At 34.8% G+C, this 21,635-nt stretch overlaps 1 protein-coding gene across 1 annotated transcript; it reads right to left on the bottom strand.

Annotated features, from left to right (window-relative positions):
* Positions 1–1,937: 1,937 nt before the first annotated feature.
* On the bottom strand, positions 1,938–9,761 carry LOC137933914 (lon protease homolog 2, peroxisomal-like). The gene is made up of 18 exons (XM_068778022.1): positions 9,750–9,761; positions 9,525–9,643; positions 8,960–9,051; positions 8,768–8,858; positions 7,830–7,999; positions 6,988–7,079; positions 6,440–6,619; positions 6,256–6,339; positions 5,629–5,756; positions 5,256–5,457; positions 4,967–5,173; positions 4,640–4,770; positions 3,926–4,139; positions 3,512–3,817; positions 3,084–3,278; positions 2,718–2,963; positions 2,439–2,540; positions 1,938–2,310 (listed from the first exon to the last, which is right to left on the bottom strand). The coding sequence occupies exons 2-18, from the start codon at positions 9,629–9,631 to the stop codon at positions 2,227–2,229; spliced, it is 2,631 nt and encodes an 876-aa protein (XP_068634123.1). The 5' UTR covers positions 9,632–9,643; positions 9,750–9,761; the 3' UTR covers positions 1,938–2,226.
* Between the last annotated feature and the right edge of the window lie 11,874 nt (positions 9,762–21,635).

Genomic DNA, 21,635 nt, shown 5'->3' with positions numbered 1-21,635 from the left:
AAAAAATGGTCTTTTCCTATGTAACTAGGAAAGAGTGTTTTAATAAAAAAAAATGAGTCATTTTAGTGTCCCTAAGAAGAACATGAGAGGGAAACTCACTCTCTCTCGATTTAGGATTTACCTATTTGTTCTTAATTTTCTTCTTATTTTCATATGGTATCAAAACAAGGTTGATCCAAAAAGATACATTTTGTGTGATTCTTAAGTGTTCCTAAGTACAATAAGGGTATCCCAAAAATTGTCGGTTTGATTGTCCCAAGTTAGTTTTTCCAATTTTATTCTTTAATTCTTTTGTTTCTGGTGTCTATGAGTAAGGATCGATAATTTGTAAATGGTCTAGGAGTGGGTGGATCACAAATGATGTATATGGTTGTGTAGTAGCGATTGGTGAAGTTTAAAATGGAGATTTGTGATTTTTCAGTGATTGAAGATTGTCAAATGATCGATTTTACTTCAGAAGCTATTCATCTATTCATCATACAAAAGATCGATTTTACTTCAGAAGCTATTCATCTATTCATCATACAAAAGATGAATTAAATGGTTGACTGATCGATTACACAGTTCTTCTAAGGTTGATCGATCATATTATATGTGTCATGGCCTCTATAGGTGCATAGGTGAATGATGATGAGAAGGGTGTTACCCTATCCAGATCAATAATTCTAAATTGAATGGGACTAATTATTTGGTTTAGTCTTAGTTTGTGAAGATATTTCTTGAAGTTTGAGACATTATATGCTAATAGATGATCTGCCTATTCATATTTCCAAAGCTTGGAAGAAAGATAATGTTATAGTTATGATATGGCTTCCATGCAGAGTCAAGTGGTTTATTGTTCTACAACTAAAGAGATTGTGGAGGTATTGAAGATTTGTTACTCCCAATAAGATAATTTGTTGAAAGTGTATGAGACACACTCCCAAGTTGTCCACAATTCAATGGGGACAAATAAGTAGGATGGAATATTTTAGTGAATTAAATGGTGAAGTTAGGAGCTTCAAATTTATCATCCACACTACTAATGATGAAAGCTTAGGCTGACCAGAAGTTAGCAAGATTTTTGCATGAGCTTAGACCGGAATATGATAGTGTTTACAAAAATGTTGTCAAGTGAAGATATCATACAGATTGAAAATGCCTCGACTAGAGCCAGTGATTTGGTTTCACAGGGTGGTCCTGAGATTTCTGCTTTGTTTAGTTAGTGCCTCCACAAGTACCAGATTGGTTGAGACATCTCGAAGCCATGGTGGTGGAAGGAGTAGAGGTTATGGTCCAGATAGTAAATCTTTCTATCATTGTGGCAAGATGGGACACATTGGTGATGGTCATGCTACCTTTGTAGATGAATTGTCTGAGTTGGTTGAAAAATGGAGGGTCGAATACAAGTGCAAGTAGTTCATTGAATCAAGGAGGCTCCTCAGCTTCAAACATTCCTCACTGCACCAACAGAGCCTCCAACGAACCTACCTCTGTTCCTGGTCACGAGACCGGGGAAGAATCGCGCCCGCAATTATGCTTTTGCTGTCCTGCTCAGCCCCCAACCCTGAACCCCTTCTTCCACTTCTATTTCGATCTTCCCGGAGCCATCACCGCAACGTTTTTGTTGTCACCTTCACCTTCACCTCTGAAAGCCACTGGCAGATGCCGCCACTGTCCTTGCCACCACTGGTGCCTGGTATTTCTCTTCCCACTTCTTCTTCTTTGTTTCATACTGTTGACCTTTGGATGAGTTCAGGAAGAAGAAGACTGATGCACATGTGACCCTCACACATGTAACAGTAAGAGAGAAAAAAACTTATTTCTTATTCTAAAATTTTCTTTGCCATGTAATCGTCAAGAATCCTCGTCCATTTTGAACTTTTATTTTATTTAACGATTAATATGTTAGAGGATGTAAAAAACTAATAAAAAGGTAAACGTTGTCACTACTGTGATGCATTCATCCGTGGAAAAGCTGAATTAGTTGTGATCACTTCAAGAAGAACGATTCAACTTGAAAATATTTAATTACAATATACACAGTGATAGAAAGAAAGAACACAATGAACTACTGATTCCTTTTAATATAATACAATTAGAGGGCAAGTAGGCAGATACCTTAAAGAATCACAAGACTGAACCGCGATTCTACAGATCCATCAGAAGATATTATTTTCACTGTTGATAGAACGTGTGAAGCTCAACTCTGAATGTACTTTGCGTAGGGAGGAGCAATGCAACTCGCTATAACTTCGAATGCTGTCTCCATGGACAACCACCTTCGAATGCTTGTTCCAACACATCTTCCATTCTCTTTGCAAGGAGTATCTGTTACATTTCAATTGCAGCAGTTAGGAAGTTTGGGGTGTTACAGATGTAGGTTTTGTGTCTATGAAGGATCGACAAAACACCAGAACATTATGACAAACAAGCTCATGGGACGAACTCATTATTACCTCCATGCTTTTACGAACATTGGAGGGCACTTCAACCAAGTCCTTCAAGTTCCTCTCAGGCAGGATAACTCTCTTAATGCCATAACGATGAGCTGCTAGTATCTGCAAATTCAAATAAAGAATGCTAAACTGTGACCTCGAAATATTGATAACTGTAGGACGTCCAGGCCAAACGTTAACAAGTTTCTATTTTGTGTAATCACTCTCCAGGCTCAAACTTGTAAAGCCAAACACCTTCATAAACAAATGCTTCAAAAGGAAGATAAATGGGAGACACACCTTGTCTTTGATACCACCAACAGGTAATACAAGACCCCTCAGAGTTATTTCCCCAGTCATTGCTGTGTCCGATCGAACCTTTCTCTGAGCAAACAGTGATACTAATGATGTTACCAAAGTCACTCCTGCTGATGGTCCATCCTTTGGTATGGCACCAGCAGGAAAATGTATATGAATATCCCGGCCCTCCAGCAAATTGATTTCCCCAGGAGAAACCAACTTAAGGTCTGCTGCTCTTGCTCTAACCTACCAAGTTGAAGAACATAGAAAATGAGATAAAAATGATAAAGCTTAACTAACAAGTTTCTCAAGGGTCTCAGACCTCTAGTTTTAGATGATCTCAATTCAATTACAGAAAGAAATTACCCATGTTAGTGCTATCTGTGCTGATTCTTTGATAACATCACCAAGTTGTCCAGTAAGATGCAAATCACCCTTTCCCACCATCTCTGTGGCCTCAACAAATTGAACTTCTCCACCAAAGGATGTCCAAACAAGTCCAACAGACACCCCAGGAGTGGCCACACGCTCTGCAGTTTCTTGATCATCAAATCTCGGAGGCTGCATACCACAGACACTACAACCATAAGATCTCCAGTTTGACCATAGCCACTATATACACTTACTGCTAAATGAAAGGTGCTCTTCTTTCTCATTAGTTGAGTCATATTTTGAAAAGGTATAACAGACCACATGACTTCAAAATGGTATTTTTTTCTTTTTTCTTTTGGAGAAAGATAACTTCAAATAGACCAAAAGGTACTATTGTGATCAACAAGGCAAAGACGAATTACCCCCAATACTTTTTCCAGCATGGCCTCATCTACAATCAAGGTTGAGGTACTTCTGAAAGCAGTTGATATTTCATGATTGTTGACACCACCCATTGGAATAACCTCCAATTCAATGTCAGCCCCCTCAGCAAGTCTGGTATCCAGAAGTGGTTCTGCCACAGAGTGCACATCTTTGCTGAGTGGGACTGCACAATCTTGCTCAGCAACTCTGACAGCAGCTGCACGAGCTAGAGCAGCCAAGTTTCTCTCTAGATTTCTTATCCCAGCTTCCCTAGTGTATCTATTGATCACTAGTTTCACCATAGCCTATCACAATAAATTCAAGAACTGTTAAATTACAGCACAAATCATGCATTGATATAATCTATATTATTCAAAAAAATATAAACAAACAGTGCAGGATGAGTCCAATACTTCAGGAATTTGAAGAAACTCAGAGCTTAGTCCATGTTGATCTAACACTCGTGGTATTAGATGTTGCATCGCTATTCTGAGCTTTTCTTCAGGGGTATAACCTGGCAATTCAATAACTTCCATCCGATCCCTAAGTGCTGGGGGAATAGGCTGGACCCTGTTCGCAGTTGCAATAAAAATCACCTTTGAAAGGTCAAATGGCACATTTAGATAGCTGGTAAAATACAGTTAAGGAATTCCCCAAGTCAATATAAGATTCAATAATGTGATTTTCACATTTTGTAGGCACAATTTTAAGAATTTTCAGTGTTGTAACAAGTAGATGGATTGGAATACACTTTGAACGCCGCAACAACATGTTTCCTCATTGTATTATTGGAGTTGAGCTTTTTATTCTTTTAAAGTGAGGCTTTTTTTTAATAATTGCAGCTGTGAAATTGGTTACTATCAACTGGCAACATCCACTAAGAGTTGACAAGAATCAGAAAGTTTTATTTTTCCCCTCAAGGGAAACTCCAACTTAAAATGGCAAGGTCCAAAGCCTGCAAAACAGACGCTCTCCAAAAAGTAGGTGGGGAGACAAATCGAAAAAAGAGGAGCTAGCCAACCAACTAAAATGGAGCACAAGTGCCATCCAAGTTGTGCACTATTTCATTCAATTCATGTAATCTAACTCGCACGCTGCACGAATTAAGCGGAAAGAGAGCAGGATACTGATCATTAAATGTTTTATTCTGTTCTGGGTCAAGAACCTCCAGTAATGCTGAAGCTGGATCCCCACGGACATCTGATCCTGTCTTATCAATCTCATCCAGTAGCATAACAGGATTGTTAACAGCCACCCTCTGCAATACATAAGAAATTTTTTCTTCTCAGTAAATTTTAATTTGATATATTTACAAAAAGCATAGTCACTACTGTCCATTACAGGAAAAAACAATAGTAGAAAAATAATTTTTTATACTCCAAAACAGATATAAAGAAATTATCATTGAAGTATTAAAAACTGAAATGAAAATGAAACAAAAACATTTTATAAACCTTCAGCCCCTCAATAAGGCGCCCAGGCATGCTTCCTATATATGTTCTTCGATGTCCTCTTATGTCAGCCTCATCCTTGACACCACCAAGCGATATTCGTACAAACTTTCTACCTAAAGCACCAGCTATTGATGATGCCAGAGAGGTCTTTCCAACACCAGGTGGGCCCACAAAACATAGAACAGGACCCCTTGCATCTGGTTTGAGCTGCATGTTTAACACATGGAGATGAGCATATGCACCACTGTCGGATGAAAGATCAAGACAAAAATAGGATGGAGAGATGAACCTTGCGAACAGCAAGATATTCAACAATACGCTGCTTAACTTTGACCAAGCCATAATGATCATTATCAAGACGCTCCTTAGCAGCTCTAAGATCTAGTTCATGTTCTTCGCTAGCCTTTTGCCAAGGGAGGTCAGCAAGAAGCTCCAAATATACACGTGAACTACTATAACCAGGTTGCTGGGGTTGCATTTTCCTCAGCCGCCTAAGATAATTAAAGTCAGACAAGAAACAGTCAATGATCACAAATTCCTTACTGACACATGTCCCCTTTAAGTTTCAAAACAGAGCAAATGAAGATTCTGAAGAGATCAACCCTGATGTAGTACAGTAAAACATACATCACATACAAAACTACTACATCTTGGGTGCCTACCGTAGCTCTCGATGAGCATGTTTCCAGATGTTTGGGGGCATGCCCGCACTTTGCATCTTTCTTTCAAGGGCTGTCACATCATCTTCATCATCATCATTGTCACCAAGCTCTTCTTTTATAGCTCTCATCTGAAAATTATGTTTTCACTAAAATTCATAAACCTAATTCCAGTAATATGCAAATTGCATAAAAAATGTTTGTATGCTGAGGTCAGGTAATTAATAGTTTCACAAAAAAAATGATGAAAATAAACAAAAGAAAAATGTAGATAAGAAAGAAAATAATTAATTTTTATTCTCTCATCCCTCCCCGCACCCCGCACCCCCCCTTAAAGGAACAAAAAATCATTTCCTTTAATAAATTAAGAAAACTAAAAAGTGGATCTACAGGACACGGAAAGGATGTCTCCAATGCCAAGTAAACAGGCTTTCTGTTTTTCCACTCTGAATACTGAAACAACTATCCTGGTCTTCAGAAGTATCGAGTCATCCTCTATTACATGCCCTCCATAACCAATAGTCTCTTTACCCCACCTATAACCAACACTGTTCAATTCACTGGCTAAGCACTAGCCTCCAATCAAACCTTAGTACTGCTACCTAATAACTCAGCATTGAAGAAACATACCTGCTGGCGAAGAAGAAACTCTTTCTGTGATTTTGACAACTGTCCCTCAACCTTCTGAGTAATCTTCTCCGCTACACGAATTGACTGTTATAGCACATATATTTTAGAAGCATAACTGTTGAAATTATTTAATATACCAGCCAAAAAAGTTCTGAGTTATAACCATAAAGTGAAATGATTATACCTGCAAATGCCGGTCAACTAGTTCTGTTGCTTTTGAGAGCCTTTCTTTAAGATCAACCGCATCCAACATGGCCAGTTGCTCTTCAAAGCTTATCTCAAAGCTGGCAACAAATATATCAGCCAAGCGGTGTACAGGAACAGTCTCAAGAAGAACTTTTGTTCGACCAACAGTCTTCTGTTTCTGTGATATGAAATGAAACTTTAGTTTAAAATTGGACTCAAACTATGAGAGCTACAGAAATATTCAGTACCTATATAAAAGAACCATATATAAACCGGAACAATCAACCTTGCAAACAACTCTGACAAACTAAGAAATCCAGTATGATAAATAAAATGCAAAAATGACATGCTGCAGTAGCCATGCATTGAATTGAATACAGCCTCTTCTTCTTCTTTTTTTGAAAATGAATGTTATACACTTATGATACTCCTCACCAAGTATAAAGATTTTTTCTTTTCTTTTTTTTTCTCCTAGGCCTACTTTTCAGGAAAACAATTTTTTTTTTTTAATGAGCGATGTGAATATGTCAAAACAAATGTTTTTACCTGCTCTAGTACAGAGATTAGCTCCATGGAAGTAGCTTTAAATTGACGAGAAAGTGCTATAAAATCTGGGTCTTGTTCTGCTTGCTCCAGCTCTAAGTAAACCAAAAATGAGGAAGTAGCTCAGCATTTCCGGAATGAAAGGCAATATCGCCCAATAACTGAAAATGTTTTCCATATGAACAGATTTTAGACTACTGAAGGGACAGGAAGGGACAGATTGGGCAGGGTCTGCATCAAAGCACATAGCAACCATAGCTTGAGAAAACAACAACCTTTGGGTGATAGAAGGCCAGTAAGGGTCATGGCACCCTTTCTGGAATTTAATAAACTCTTCCTATTTTATAAGATATAGTCCTCTCTTGCTAAAAGAAAAAGTAAATAATAGCTAGTCACTGCATAGGTACAATTATGAACGAATCACTCTCGAGAGAGTTGAAAAAAAAAGGATGAGTATACAAGGAAAATAGGAGGGGAAATTTACTTCACCTGAAGAAACCTACTTTTTTCTCAAGAAAAAGAAGGGAATAACTCGGTCGAATAATCTGATTTCACTTTGACTAGAGAATCTTTTAATGAAATAAGGTGGCTAAAATACATCCTCTAGAAAAAAATAGAATCTCCAGGAATCTTCTTATACTTTCTCCTTGTCAAGTGATCTACCTTCTCCATGCACAATTCCTACCTGAGTAAATCCTCCTTCACAACTTGCTTTCAGTACTGTTTAGAAGCTTACTTGCTGTTAAGCTCAATGTAGATGTGTCTAAATGAAACCAGATTAGTGAAGTAGATATCTTCGCTAAAAAATATTTACCATTCGCAATGGGCAGTAAAGAATTGCCTACCAGACTTAATCATGTCGAGGCGTGCAATGCGTGCGATATAATATGTTCCCCTGGCACTGAGCTCCTGAACACTGAATCTGCACAATCCCTCAAGGACAACTATGTATGTAACCCTTCCACTTGGTTTCTCCACACCTCTGGAGAGATGTAATGCTCTAGCTGCAACTCCTCTATTATGTAAAGAGAGGTTAAAGAGAGGTTAAAGAGAGCAAAGAAGAACGTCAATCACCTGGTAGACTACATTGACTAATAACTCAAGCACCAAAAGTAACTTCATCACAAGAAATAAATTATAAGGCTCTAGCTGCAACTTCTCCATTGTATAAAGAGAGGTTTAAAAAATTCAAAAAGAAGAAAAAAAATTTAAATGTTTTAAAAATGAAGAAGAAGAAGAAGAACATCAATCACCGGTTGGACTTCATTGACTGATAACTGAAGCACCAAAGTAACTTCATTACAGAGATAAATTATACCTCAAGTTACGGTTTTCACTCACACAAATAACAATTAGATATCCACCTAACCGCATCCTTTCCTAACTTATTTTGTGCCATCTTGAATCTCAAGGTTTGCTTGTGTCCATAGATGTTTATAAGTTACTTACGATATGTCTATAAAAATAATTTAAAATATATTCCGTTTTGTCAAATATATGAAGGAGATGGGCACAAATTGGTAACCTAATCACCGAGTATAATCCTGTCAACAAATTCTTTAGAAAAGAAGCACAAATGGGAATTGCATTCCTAGAAGTAGTTGTAGTAGTAATAGATTTAGCACAATGAGCAAAGAAGAAAATTTTAAGTCCTTTATCAAAGGATGGTAAATTCTTCTTGGCACATTGTTATTGCCAAACTTGCTCACTGGTAAGCTTTCAGAAGAGGATCCAACTCCTACAGGTATCAAATGCAGAAAATCCAACGTTGTACAGGGGCTACCTGTTATGCCAATGAATTGGGTCATGTTGATTCTTGCTGTCCTGTTTGTGCGATTCTGAAGTCGCAGGAGATGTTTTTGGACTCTGATCCCCTGAATCATTTCCAACAAGTGAGCACATAACCTTAATTATAAAAACTAAATATTTTTTTTTATATATCAAACCCCCCACCACTAGAAAACATTTCAGTCACCTGATGATGCAGTCTCGACGTCCCTAACCGGGAGGACACCAATTAAGCCCTTTTCTTCCCGCTGCCACAGCTCTTGCTCCACCAATTTCACACTACATGTATTCACATCCACACATAAAATTCCCAGCAACAATAATTTGACAACCGAGTATTTCTGTGCTACACTTATTCAACAAGATCAACTAATATCCAAAGATACATAAGAAAATTTTATCCCAAAAATGTAGTTTTTTCTCTAAATCCATGACGAACTAGTCTCCACAAACTCCTCAAGACATTTCAGTCTAGAAAAAGTAAACGGAAAAAACCGCCTGTAAATTAAAAAATCGCAAAACAAAACTACCAGAACTGCACACTAAAGAAAAAAACGCATTTCTTTCAGCCGGGAAAACCTTTTTCAAACTACAAACCGTAACATAAGAAATAACATCATCTTTTCAGAGCTTAAAAAAAATAAAAAAAATTAAAAAAAAAAACTTAAGCAGCTACTACGAGCTCCTCCAAACAAAAATTGAAAATAAAAAAGCACAATCAAACAACAACAAAAAAAGGAAAAAATAATCACCTGCTCGGAGAAGTACATCGAATACGAATAATGGCGCCGGGCAACAACACTTTGTTCCTGAAGGGAAGAATCGCCAGACGACTCGGTAATTCCACCGGCTCCGCCATGCAAGCAAGCAGCTGGAAGATCAAAATAATTTAAAAGTGAAAAGAGAATTTTTCTTCTGTTTCTTCAGGGCTTCACGAAGCCAGAGCGACGAAGAAAAGCCGAAATAATAAGACGCACCAACTTCGTTGAGGTTCGGCCATCGACCCAAAAAAACAACCAAAAAATAAAATAATTATTTTCCAAGATGCATCAATGGCTCCCTCCCGTGCCATCTCCTCCGTCAAATCTTCGGATAAGGTGTTTCGGGCGGCGGCCAGTGCTGAAGTCGGTGAAGCCGGGCCCACACCTACATAGAATTGGGGCTTCTGAGTATGGAAAAAAAAAGTTCCACGTTGTGATCATTCATTTGCTGATAGCTATGACGAATAAATTAATTCACTTATTTTTATTTAATATATAGTTTTATTTTATGTCGATTTATGTTCTTTATTAAATTATTATTATTATTATAAATATTTTTTTTTTTTTTTGTAAATTAATAAAAAATTCACTCTATTGGTTTAAATAAGTCGAGTTGTGAGAACATGTGATAGAAGAGACATAATAGTCTTCTAATAAGGCTGACTCTTGCCATTTCATATGAAAACATATAATAAATGGCTTTTATAATTATCATTACTAACCCATTATTTACATAATTATTGTTTATCGGCTTATATTATTAAATTGAGCTTCTTCATGTATGTGTTTTTTTTTACAATCAATCAACTCACACTTGTTTTTTTTTTCGATTTTAAACATATAGAGCCTAATTTTGTCATTTTCTCTTGTATAATTATCTATTTTTATTAATTTTAAGTGTTTTTAATTAACTTAATTTTTTTCCTTAATTTGCCATTGTTCTTTGCCAAAATTGAACATTCTTATTTTTATTGTATTAAATATTTCTTATTATATTCTTTTCTCTACTCAACATTCTATAAAACAAAATTTCATATTTCATCACATATGAATCTCGGAATTAGTTTCACTCTAACCATCTCGAGTTTTATTCTAGTAGTACACGAATATTTATTATTGTCCAACTTTGGAGGAAAATGATATCAGAGTGGTTTTGTCCATTCTTATAGGCGGTAGCTTTCCGCACCTAACAAATCGGTCTTTTAGGTGTATTGGCTAGCCGTTGTTATGGTATCAGAGTTGGGCACACCACGTCCCGCGTTCAAATCCCGTAGAAGCTGTCAAGGATGGGCGGGGTGGGTGTCAGAGTGGTTCCGTCCACTCTTGTAGGCGGTGGTTTTTCACACCTAACAAATCGGTCTTTTGGGTGTATTGCCTAGCCTTTGTCATGGTATCAGAGCTAGGCACGCCACGTCCCGCGTTCGAATCCCGTGAGAAGCGGTCAAGAATAGGCATGGTGTAAATCTTTGGGATTTACATCTAAGGCTAATATCATCTAACTTTAAAACATTTGAACATTAAAATTCAAATAATTAGGTAAATAGTACTTATTTTTTATATGAAAAAGCAAAATTTAATACTCAGGGTAGTAGTTTAACATTTTTATTTTGTTTTTGTCTTATTTGTCTACTACATGCAAAATTTTCCTAATCTCTATTTTTCGTTGTTTTAACATGATTCTGTCTCATCAATGTTGAATTCCAAGTAAAACTGCTACATTATCTTTGAGAATTATTTTTATTTTGACATCCAATAATTATTTTTAATTTATAGAATGGCCACACTAAATTGGTTTTGTATTAATTATTTTTATTATTCAATAACTAATATTGAAATATTATTTTTCCTCTAATTTACTAAAAATAATGAAAAGTAAATTGTCATTGAAAAAGTCATCTGCTTACAATAACTAATATTGTAATATTATTTTTCATCTGCTTAAAATTTGAAAAAGTCATGCCCAACCCTTTTGTTGCTAATTAAAGTTATATTATCACAAATACTAAGTGATAAATCCAAAGTGATGAGTATCTCATATGTAGGTAGCATCAATATTGGATTAATTTTCTAGTTAATTTCTATCGGTTATTTGAATTTATCAGACACATATAATTTATTTCAATTTTCCATTACTTGCAATCTAACAATACAACCTCACCCTAGAAATCTTATTTATTCATTATTATTATGAAGTTGTGAATATGTTGTCATGACATTTGCCCACCCATCTCTAAGTTAATTACCAATAGTAACATATCAAGGGGTATGTTACTTTGTTAATGTTTTTTATACACATGTAAACAAAACTATTCTACATTGCCCTTTATGTAAATATGACGTTTGCAAAGGGTAAAATAGGAAGGAAAAAGAATCTCCTAGAGAATTTTGAAATTGTGTTAGTGCACATAAAAAGTTTGAGTGGCATTAACATAATGACATTGTTATGACAAAAAAAAAAGTAAAGGGTGGGGTTAACTTTTCCTAGAAAATATTTAAATTAAATGATATAAGATGGTGTCATCCTCTATGTTAGGTACAAATTCAATATAAAATTTAGTATCTCCACATTTTCTATTTACACAATAACACACAAAAAAAAACACATTTTGTATAGAAAGTGAATTACCATGAAATGGACATTTCCCTTCTTTCCTAGGTGATCTACTCTCTTCATGCACAACCCCCCTTCCCCCCTCCCCCTTTGAGAATTTGAGTATGACATGTCTATGGTCCACATGTTTGGTATTTAGCTACAAATGCTAGGTCTTAAAGTTGACCACATCTATGTATAAAGTTCATCCACACAATCAATAACCAACAAGACACGAAACGATTGTTTCAAAATTTATGGATGGACCTATCTACCATTGTTCTAAATGTACCTAATTGTTTGTATTTAGTTAGACTACATTAAATTATTCTTTGAAGAAATTGTGTATGGTGTTGAATGATTCAATGGGACCATCAAATTGTACAATGAGACAAGATGATTGCTTAGTTAGATGAGTTTTAAAGAACTTGTCTGAACCATGTAAATTTTTATGTGCACCATTGGCTTTCGTACACTCAATTTTGAATAAAGCTGGTAAAAGTAATTCAAATGTTTAAGTTATACTTTCATGATTAAGATGTTGGTTTTAATCGGATGTTTCAAGAAAGGTAAAACTTATTTTAATAAGGTTAGTTTGGTCTTAAGTATTCATATCTAGTTTGGTCTTAAGTATTCATATCTAACACTCCAATAATGCCAACCATGTTTTTCTTATAAACATGTGTTCCACTTTTACCCTGTTCTTCAAATAAAGGCATGCATCGTCATTCTTCTTGATTTGTATCTTGTTCTTTCATTTCTTTCAGTATATCCCTACCTATTTCATTATTCTATCTATATTCTCTTAGTTGGTTATCTAAATATGTATGTGTAAACAAGTGTAAATTCTTATACGTAAAATTATGGCTTATTGGTATAATTTTGTATCTACTGGCATATCACAAAGTTAAATTCCACATCATCAAGAAATCCTCACAGACACTCTTCCTCTCTTCTTCCTCTTTTATCCCTTTTTTCATCAAATATCGCTGCCACTAGTATGATTCCTCTTTCATCCCATCTCTTCCTTCTACCTTTCTATATTCGCTCTCATCTCTCTTTCTTAAGTGCCATGGCTAGTTGTTGTCATTCTTCCCATCCTCTTGTGGTGTTCCTGCTCGTGAACAAGTAACAACCTACTTGGGGAAACTCTTGCAATGACCCTTTTTATATAAAAAAAAAAAAAAACAAGTGGGTAATTTTTAAATATGATATCTTTAGATATTGTATTTTTAAATGTAGCCAAACTTTTACTATCTTTAAAACTTAATAGAAGCACATAAGAGAAGGGAAATATAATAACTCACTATTATTAAATATTTAACTAATATTTTAATTTTTTACCTGTTTGCTTTCTGTTTTACTATCGAAAAAGAAGGCGAGGAGAGGGGACACCTCCTGAAACTTCTTTTTTATAGCCTTGTCTAAGGCTGGCTGAGAGGGGCTTCACTGTCTCCTCCCTTGCATGGTGGGAGTTTCTCAACATGCATAAAAGGCAAGGGAAGAGGTTGCTTCTCCCCCTCTAGCTTGCAAGGAGGGAGGGTTAAGACCACCCCTCCCATCTCCTTCTTGTGAAAGGGAGAAGATGAGAAAGAAGAGAGAGATCTTAATACTAAGAGATTATGTAGAAATGAGATAGAATGAAAAATGTAACACTCTAAAATATAATTGTTCACCAATACTGTTTACTAAAAACCTTGAATTTGCTAACTTTGTTTCTAATTTTTGTCTTTCTTTTTAAATTAAGTTAATGTGTGTTTAGACTTTTAAATGAGCAATGTGCAAAATTGGTTCTACAATCAAAGTTCAAATGCAAAAAATATATAAGCAATAAGCAGCGATTTATCACAATCTCTTTGAGATTGCTAAACTACTACGTCAAATTACTTCTAGGTTAATTAAAAATGTTGCTGCATAAGGACTTACACTACTCAATTTACAACAACAACTAATTTACAATGCACACTCTTACATAGGTTTACAATAGAAAATTAGGCACACCTCTTGGACTCGGAAAGGGTTCTTCTAGTAGCTAAATAAGCTACACAAGTCTAGACCCGCACAAAAATTTGTTACAACCTACTAAGCATACCAGCCTAGACCCACATAGGAATTCTCAACATAGCTTGTCAGCACAAGATCTTAAAGCTCACCCATCAACAAACACAGTTACATAGTTTCTCAACCTTTACTCGTCATCCACAAAAGCTTTTCTTAATCAAATTGAGAAAAGTATGGGCTTGCCTAGACTAGGCTTGATCCGTTGAAAGGTTGCTTGCTTACACACCAGCACATACAAAAGCCTCTTCAATTGACATATTTTACATATCAAACACAAACATAGGTACACAATCATAAGTACCTACTATGTGTTGCAAAAGCTCAAATTGTCAATTTTAAAATCTAGTCTCAAGATAAATCTTGGTTTGGTTTTAAAATTTGGGGGAAAAATTCAGTTAAATAAATGAGCCCACAAGTAGTAGTCTAAACCTTAATGAATGATTTCAAAATACAATGACACTATTTCAATACTCTTAATTGAGTATAATTAATAGATTTTAAAGTAGATGCAAGTAGATACTTGGATTTTTTGAAATTCTATGCCTAAACTCTAGTCCTATGCAAAGCCCCTTCAAGTTCCCTAGTAAATCAACAACCTAGAAGGTTTAATATGATTTAAAAATAAAATGCTCAAACCAAGGGTAGTAAAACTGGTTTTGAGTGAAAGTCAATCACATAAGCACTCTAGGTGAAAGTGTTGAATCAAATATGATTGTAAATTCACTTCGCACACATTCAACAATCAAAGATAAGTATCCAAACAAGATTTAACATAGCAAGCATAGAAATGCTTAGCTCAATAAAGAAAACTATTAAATTTGACTTTTTTTTTAGCTTTGGATGAAGCACAAACTCTCAAAATCATGTGTGAAGGCTTAGGAGACTTGGAGTTAATTGTGGCAAAAGTTTGAAACTATTTGGGGTGAGTTTTAGTTAAATTGAATGTTCTCTAAGTTTAAAAAAAAAAAAAAAAACTAGTTGTCTTGGTCAAAAAATATTTTTTACCATTTACCGAAACTAGGTAAAACTAGGTCCAAGAATTCTTTAAAATGAATCAAATCCTATTTTTGTTGTTGAACACAATAATAGATCACTTAGAACATTTGGACACCTACAACTATAAAATTTGGTCTTGAATGTATTGTAATTTGAACTTTTTGTGGCATGGGGTCAAGCTAATGTGGTCAACTCCTTTTGATCTGTTGCTAGCTTTGTTAATACATGTGGTTGATATTTTTCTGTGTTGTCAAATTTTTTTTTATCTTCTACCTCGACAATGTGGTTGAATCCTTTTACTTTTGAAGTTCTTCTTCTTTCACAATGTGGTTGACTCGTTTAATTCAAAACTTATTGTTTCCTGTGGTCTTTGGCATTTTAAGACATCAATTCTCCTACTAAAGTAGTCAACTCCTCTTGTCCATTTTGCTCTTCTTATCACTTTTGGGTTGGTTGTTAGCACAAGATAAGTTTTTCTCTTCGTCAATCAGACAATGTTATTAGGTTGTTCAAACGGTGTTTTTTTTTGGCATAAGTTGTTTGTTTCCTTTTATGATTAGGCCATTTGGACGGTCTTTGGCTTGTCAAATAGTTTTGCTGTCAGAAAATTCTTTTGGAGTTTTTTTGCGCCATAAGACATTTTAAATTCACATCTCTAACAATTTAAGTATTTTTTATTATCAAAACTTGTTAAAAGGGGATCTTAAGACCATTGTCCGCCCAACATTATCCCCTTTCTTATGATGACAAACTCTTCTGAAAACAAAGCACAATGATGCATATGCTCCTATCATGATGCATGAATCTAGCTTGATTTTTTTTCCAAGCCCCCCTATCGAAAAATCACCATTCACAATTATATGGGTATAACAGTTTTAGCTCATGGCTTGTGAAATTTTCACCCCTTTACTCTTTGCATCCATTCTTTTGATTAAGCTCTCAATCTAAGTTTTCTTCCCCCATTATATTGTATTCTCTCCTTTTTATGGCATTAAAATCTTAAAATGGAGCCTATAGGTGTGCTCCCCCTATCATCTCTCACAATATTTCTCCACCTTTCTATTTCATGTACATTTTATTTTGTACTTTTACTCCCCCTTTTTATTTATTTCCTGTATTTCATGCATGCAATTATTTAATCTCATAAGAATATAACAATCAATGCACAACCCTCTAGCAAGGGATCTTAAGACTAGACAATATCTCAAATTTCACAAATACATGCAAATCAACATAGAATAATAAAAACTCAACTTACAAATAGATTTAGGTTGGTTGATCAACTATGGGGTTAATTGTAATAGCCCCACACTCACCTTTAATGCATATATCATCTCCTAGTGGTTGTATCTCAACCTCATAAGGGTGCTCTCTTTTCTTCCTCAACTCTTTTGGTCTATATCACTCTCTTCGCAGCATAATTCTCATCATTTCTAAACTTCTCCTCTCATGAGTTCTCTCTTTTTGACTTCTAAGTACTTTTCATATTCATTGTTAGTATATGCAATTTCTTGGATTTTTTTCCTTATCCTTCTTATGTGCTTGAATTTAGCAACTCTTCTACTCTCTCACTAACACTTTAGGGGACTTCTTTCTTATTTGTCTATGGACTTCTTCTTCTACAAACATCAATTAGATCTGGTTCCAGTTTGAGTTGGGTCCGGGTTTGGGTTAAGCCGGGTTGGGTCTACTTAAACTTGTTAACCCGAACCCGATCGGTTTATTAATTAGATAAAATGTAGGTTTGTACCTGACCTTTCCATGTTTTCTTTGTGTGTTCATGGTATCACTATTCACAAAAATCCAAGGTCCTTTCTCCCTACAACACTCACCTTGGCTTCTTTCTCTACTGCCACAAATATCCTAGATCCTAGGACCTTTCCAAGTTTTATTTTGGAAAGGGAGCCACTAGTCAAGTGCCCATCCTTCAATTTGAATGGTCATTTTTCAACTCTAAATTTTTCATGAAAATGCCATTTTTAAAAGCCAAGGAAATCCAACAAGTATCTCCAAAGGCAAGATTTCATAGGGGATCCAACAAAATATCAAATTTCCAAAGAATTTTCTTTCCTAGTGTGCCTAATTTTCATTCATTCTCCTTTAACTCACAATGACATATAAGCCCACTTGAACCATTTTTTGTCAGCTTTATTACAAAAATCATCAGCCTTAGTAATTCATTTAATCTTGACAAACTTGTGGTCATTAGCTCTTTAAAGCACTCTTTATGAGGTTGACCAAACTCAACATTCCATTCCACATTCAAATCCAAAAGGATCATGAATGCCATCAAGGGCAAGCAAAACATATTAAGGCACAATGCCCAAATTTTACTGCTTATTGGGGGATTCAATTTTTTGCCTAATCTTGATCTTTGAGTTTACATGGTTCAACTTAAAAGCTTCAATACTCAAAGATACACCATAATTGGGAAAAAACAATGGTCTCACCACACTACACCAGTGAAACTCATATTCATTGACACCATTAAAAGCATCATAAGATATAAAAGCAACCATGACCAAAATACACTAATCAAGGCATAAAAGTTCAACTTAGATGTCTAAAGAGGTTTCAAATTTTATAGTTCAAGTCATGAGGGGAGTTCAAAGATTGCTCTTATATAAATTTTAATAACACCCAGTCAATTTATTTCGGATTTCTTTCTTAGAGTTACGAGAGTAACCCAATTTTCACATAGGATAAAGTTCAATGCTTATTCAAATTTTCAATTCTGGTCCAAGAAAAAAATGACTTTTACTCTAGCATAATTGGACTTTTGATTTTTATAGAGATATGACTATAAGCTCTACAGTACATTAATGTCATTGCTCTCTTGAACTTAGACAATGTACCTAGATGGACACTTTGAGTGAGAAGTGCTACACTCAGTATTCATAGAGTACCAGATTATAGTTTGTCCTTAATGTCCTTGACTAATTTACAAGATTAAATTGAACTCGCTATTTCATTGCTCAATACTTGAGCAATAGTCCCATGGCCTTGGCATTATGTACTTGGGCAATGTCTACATTATTCCATTCACAGATAGTTTTTGGTATCGATTTGTCATCTAATTTTTGAGATAGGATATAGGGTCCATCAAGAATGGATTGTCTTATCTCAAGGCTCTTTGATTGAATACAAATTCAACCTAAAGGTAAACTTTCAGAATACACTTGTTTTAATACCTTTTTTTTAGGTTCTACGATGAACAAGCCTAGAAAGGGGGAGGGGGTCAGTGATTAGGTTTGTTAGTTTCACTGCTAAGTTTTGTCTTTTTAAATTTAGTTAATGTGTTTTTATACTTTTAATTGACCAATGTGCAAAATTTATTTTACAATCAAATTTTAGGGACAAGTAATAACTTAAACAACAAATAAACAAGCAACACACAATGCCTTGTAATGGTATAGAATACTCTCGATAGAGTGCACTCTCAAGGTATTTTACACTAGTTCGACTATGTTAGTGTTGTCAAGCTGCACTTTCATCAAATTACTTCTATTGAAAAGTAGATATGGAAATGCCTTACATGACCCTATTGATAAATAATCTCATATAGGAAGAATCAACACGACATAGTCTTATAGGAATCTCATAGGAAGCAGTCTCACCAAGGAGGTTTTTAATGTTATTAATCTTTTATTGATGTTACATTTGCTTACTTTTTTAAGACTTAAATTCAGGAGATATATTTTGGGTGTGACTTTGACATGGGTAGATTAATTATACTCAAATTTTGGGATTATAAATATAGGACCATTATACTCAATTTAATACCGTCAATGAATTATTTTCTTCTCCTAAAATTCTAACATGGTATTAGACCAAATTTGATCAATTGACTCAATCAAGTCACAAAGATTATATTTTTTTTCTTCAATATTTCAACATTAGTAGTTATTCTCTCAAGTCTCTATTATAGTTTCTTAGGTTAGATTTCTTTTCAAAAATCTTCACTTTCTTTCATTATTCTTGGTTTTCAATCATTCTAGGAGTGATCTATGTTTGTCTAGATCACATTCCATTTTTATCTTGCCCTGACACCTAAGAAAAAATTCCACTCATAGATAATCATTATTTTCCATCTTATCTTCCCTAATCAATAATAGTAGAGGAAGGGAAAAGATTGTTGCTTGCTGGTCTTGGACAGAATCCACTGCATCCACGAAGACATGAAGTTTTGCATTTGGGATGTCTTTACCTGACTCAAGATCAAGGAATTGGAGATCCAAAGCCAGAGCTTGAAGGCATTCAAGGAGATAAAATAGAATTCTATGGATTTAAATGAAAATTTACATATGGGACTCAGTTCTACAACTAACTTAGAAATAAATCTAGTATTTATTCCAACCGATTGCTGGATTAACACAGGAGCAACGAAGTATTTTTTATTTTTTTTTGATAATTCCTCTTTTCTTGACAATGGACAATTCCAATGCTACTCAAGTGATCGGAGTAGGAGAAGTAGAGTTAAAGTCCACATCTGAAAACACTCTTCACTCCCCCACAATGTTAAGTATGTGTCAAACATATGGAAAAAAACTTGTTAGCAGTCTCCTTCTGAGTCAACTAGGCTACAAATTAGTTTTTGAGTCAAATAAGATTGTAATTACTAAGGGTGGGTCTTTTGTAAGTTTTGAATATATGAAAAAGAGAAATACTTCATTGACTTGTTTATAATCAGAGTACATGAACCTCTATTTATAATAGAGGAATGTAGTAGAGTCCAATTACAATAAAACTACCCTTGTCCCAATTACACCCAAACTCTAACACTTAAATATAAGTCCTAGCATAATTACATAACTCAATATAAATAGAAGAGTAACATAATAAAAACACATTTAAACTAAAACTCTTATGTGAGACTTGCTTCCATAATAATTTTGGCTCTGTAAGACTTCTTATTGTATAAGACTCATCATGCTACCTCACGTGATCAGGTGGGTCCCACCAGCTTGTGTGATCATGGTAGGTCCATATCTTATGAGTTTGGGCCCATCTTCCAACAGTAAGGAAGGGTTATGTTTCTTATGGATTATTTAAATTAAATATAATTTCTGTCAAGAATATTAATGAGAATAAAGTTTTTATCTTATTTCATGTTGGTTGATTCTTTGACTTATGGTATAGTAGACTAGAGACGTAAATATGAACACTCTAAAAAAATGATGAACATAGATTTAATGCCCAAAATAACATAGATTTTAAAAATAAATGTGAGATATGTATCCAATCGAAACAACCTAAAAAATCATTTAAGTCAACGAGTAGAAGCTCTGACCTTCTAGAGCTTATACACAGTGATATCTGTGAGTGGTATTTTGACCAAAAGAGGAAAAAAGTAATTTATTACTTTTATAAATGATATGTCAAAATACAGCTATGTGTATTTAATCAAGACTAAAGATAAAACATTAGAAATTTTCAAAATTTATAAATCAGAAATATAAAATCAAGCCAAGAAAATAATAAAAAGACTTAGGAAAATAGATGAGGAGAACAAAATTCTATAGAATTTAGAAAATTTTGTGCGGTGCATGGTATCATACATGAGACCACAATTCGTTGTTCTCCTCAGTCCAATGGAGTTGGTGAAAGGAAAAATAGAAAATTTTTAGACATGATTAACTCCATATTGTCTAGTTTTGGACTTTCCAACTATATGTAGGGAGAACCTATACTTTCAACATGTAAGATATTTAACCATGTTCCATACAAGGACAGTTAGAAAAGATTATATGAGTTATGACGGGGAAGAAGACCTAGTCTTGAATATTTTAGAGTATGGGGTCTTGCTAAAGTTAAAACTAATTTTAATAAACTGAAAAAGCTGAGTCCTAAAATTTATGATGGAACTTTCTTAGGATACTCGAAAAATAATGATCATATCAACTTTCATAGGATACTCTGAAAATAATGATCATATCGATGCTTAGTAGCGCATTATGATTTGCCTGAAATTTTTATAAATACTATTAAAGAATCTGATGATGTTGTGTTTTTTGAAAATGTGTTTCCTATGAAAGAAAAGAGAAAATTAGTAGGAGAAATTTCTAGATACCACAACAAAGATACTGAACTTAGGCGGAGCAAGAGACCTAGGATAGAAAAGAATCTAGGAGATGTTTTTTACACATTTCTCATAGAGGATGATCCATTGACTTTTGCTGAATCGATGAAATCTAGTGAAGCATCCATGTGCGAGGAAGTTGTTAAAAGTGAAATGGATTCAAATCTTTCACACCATACATAGGTATTGACAGACTTACATCTAGGTAGGGGTGGCATTGAGTTGAGCCGAAATCGAACCTGCCTATGTTCGAGTTGGGCTTGATTTAAAAATTTTGAACTCAAACTCGAGCCGAGTCCAGCCTCGAGCCTAGAATTGTAATCAAGCTTGATCCCAATAATTTTAATCTAGTTCCAGCTCCAACCTACATTTAGCA

Source organism: Aristolochia californica, unplaced genomic scaffold (assembly GCF_029961685.1).
Source record: "Aristolochia californica isolate CCGP_79_NKW_82.1479 unplaced genomic scaffold, dmAriCali1.0.hap1 SCAF_6, whole genome shotgun sequence".
In the NCBI taxonomy this organism is placed as follows: Eukaryota; Viridiplantae; Streptophyta; class Magnoliopsida; order Piperales; family Aristolochiaceae; genus Aristolochia; species Aristolochia californica.
Note: the sequence above shows the minus strand (reverse complement) of the source record. Positions and strands in the feature narration are given on the sequence as shown.

Excerpts from the sequence above, each read along its gene's own strand:
- LOC137933914 (XM_068778022.1), bottom strand. The coding sequence starts at position 9,631 with ATGGCGGAGCCGGTGGAATTACCGAGTCGTCTGGCGATTCTTCCCTTC. Across the intron at positions 7,080-7,829 it reads CCTCGACATGATTAAGTCTG|AGCTGGAGCAAGCAGAACAA; the intron begins GTAGGCAATTCT and ends TGGTTTACTTAG. Across the intron at positions 2,311-2,438 it reads ATGTTCGTAAAAGCATGGAG|ATACTCCTTGCAAAGAGAAT; the intron begins GTAATAATGAGT and ends GAAATGTAACAG.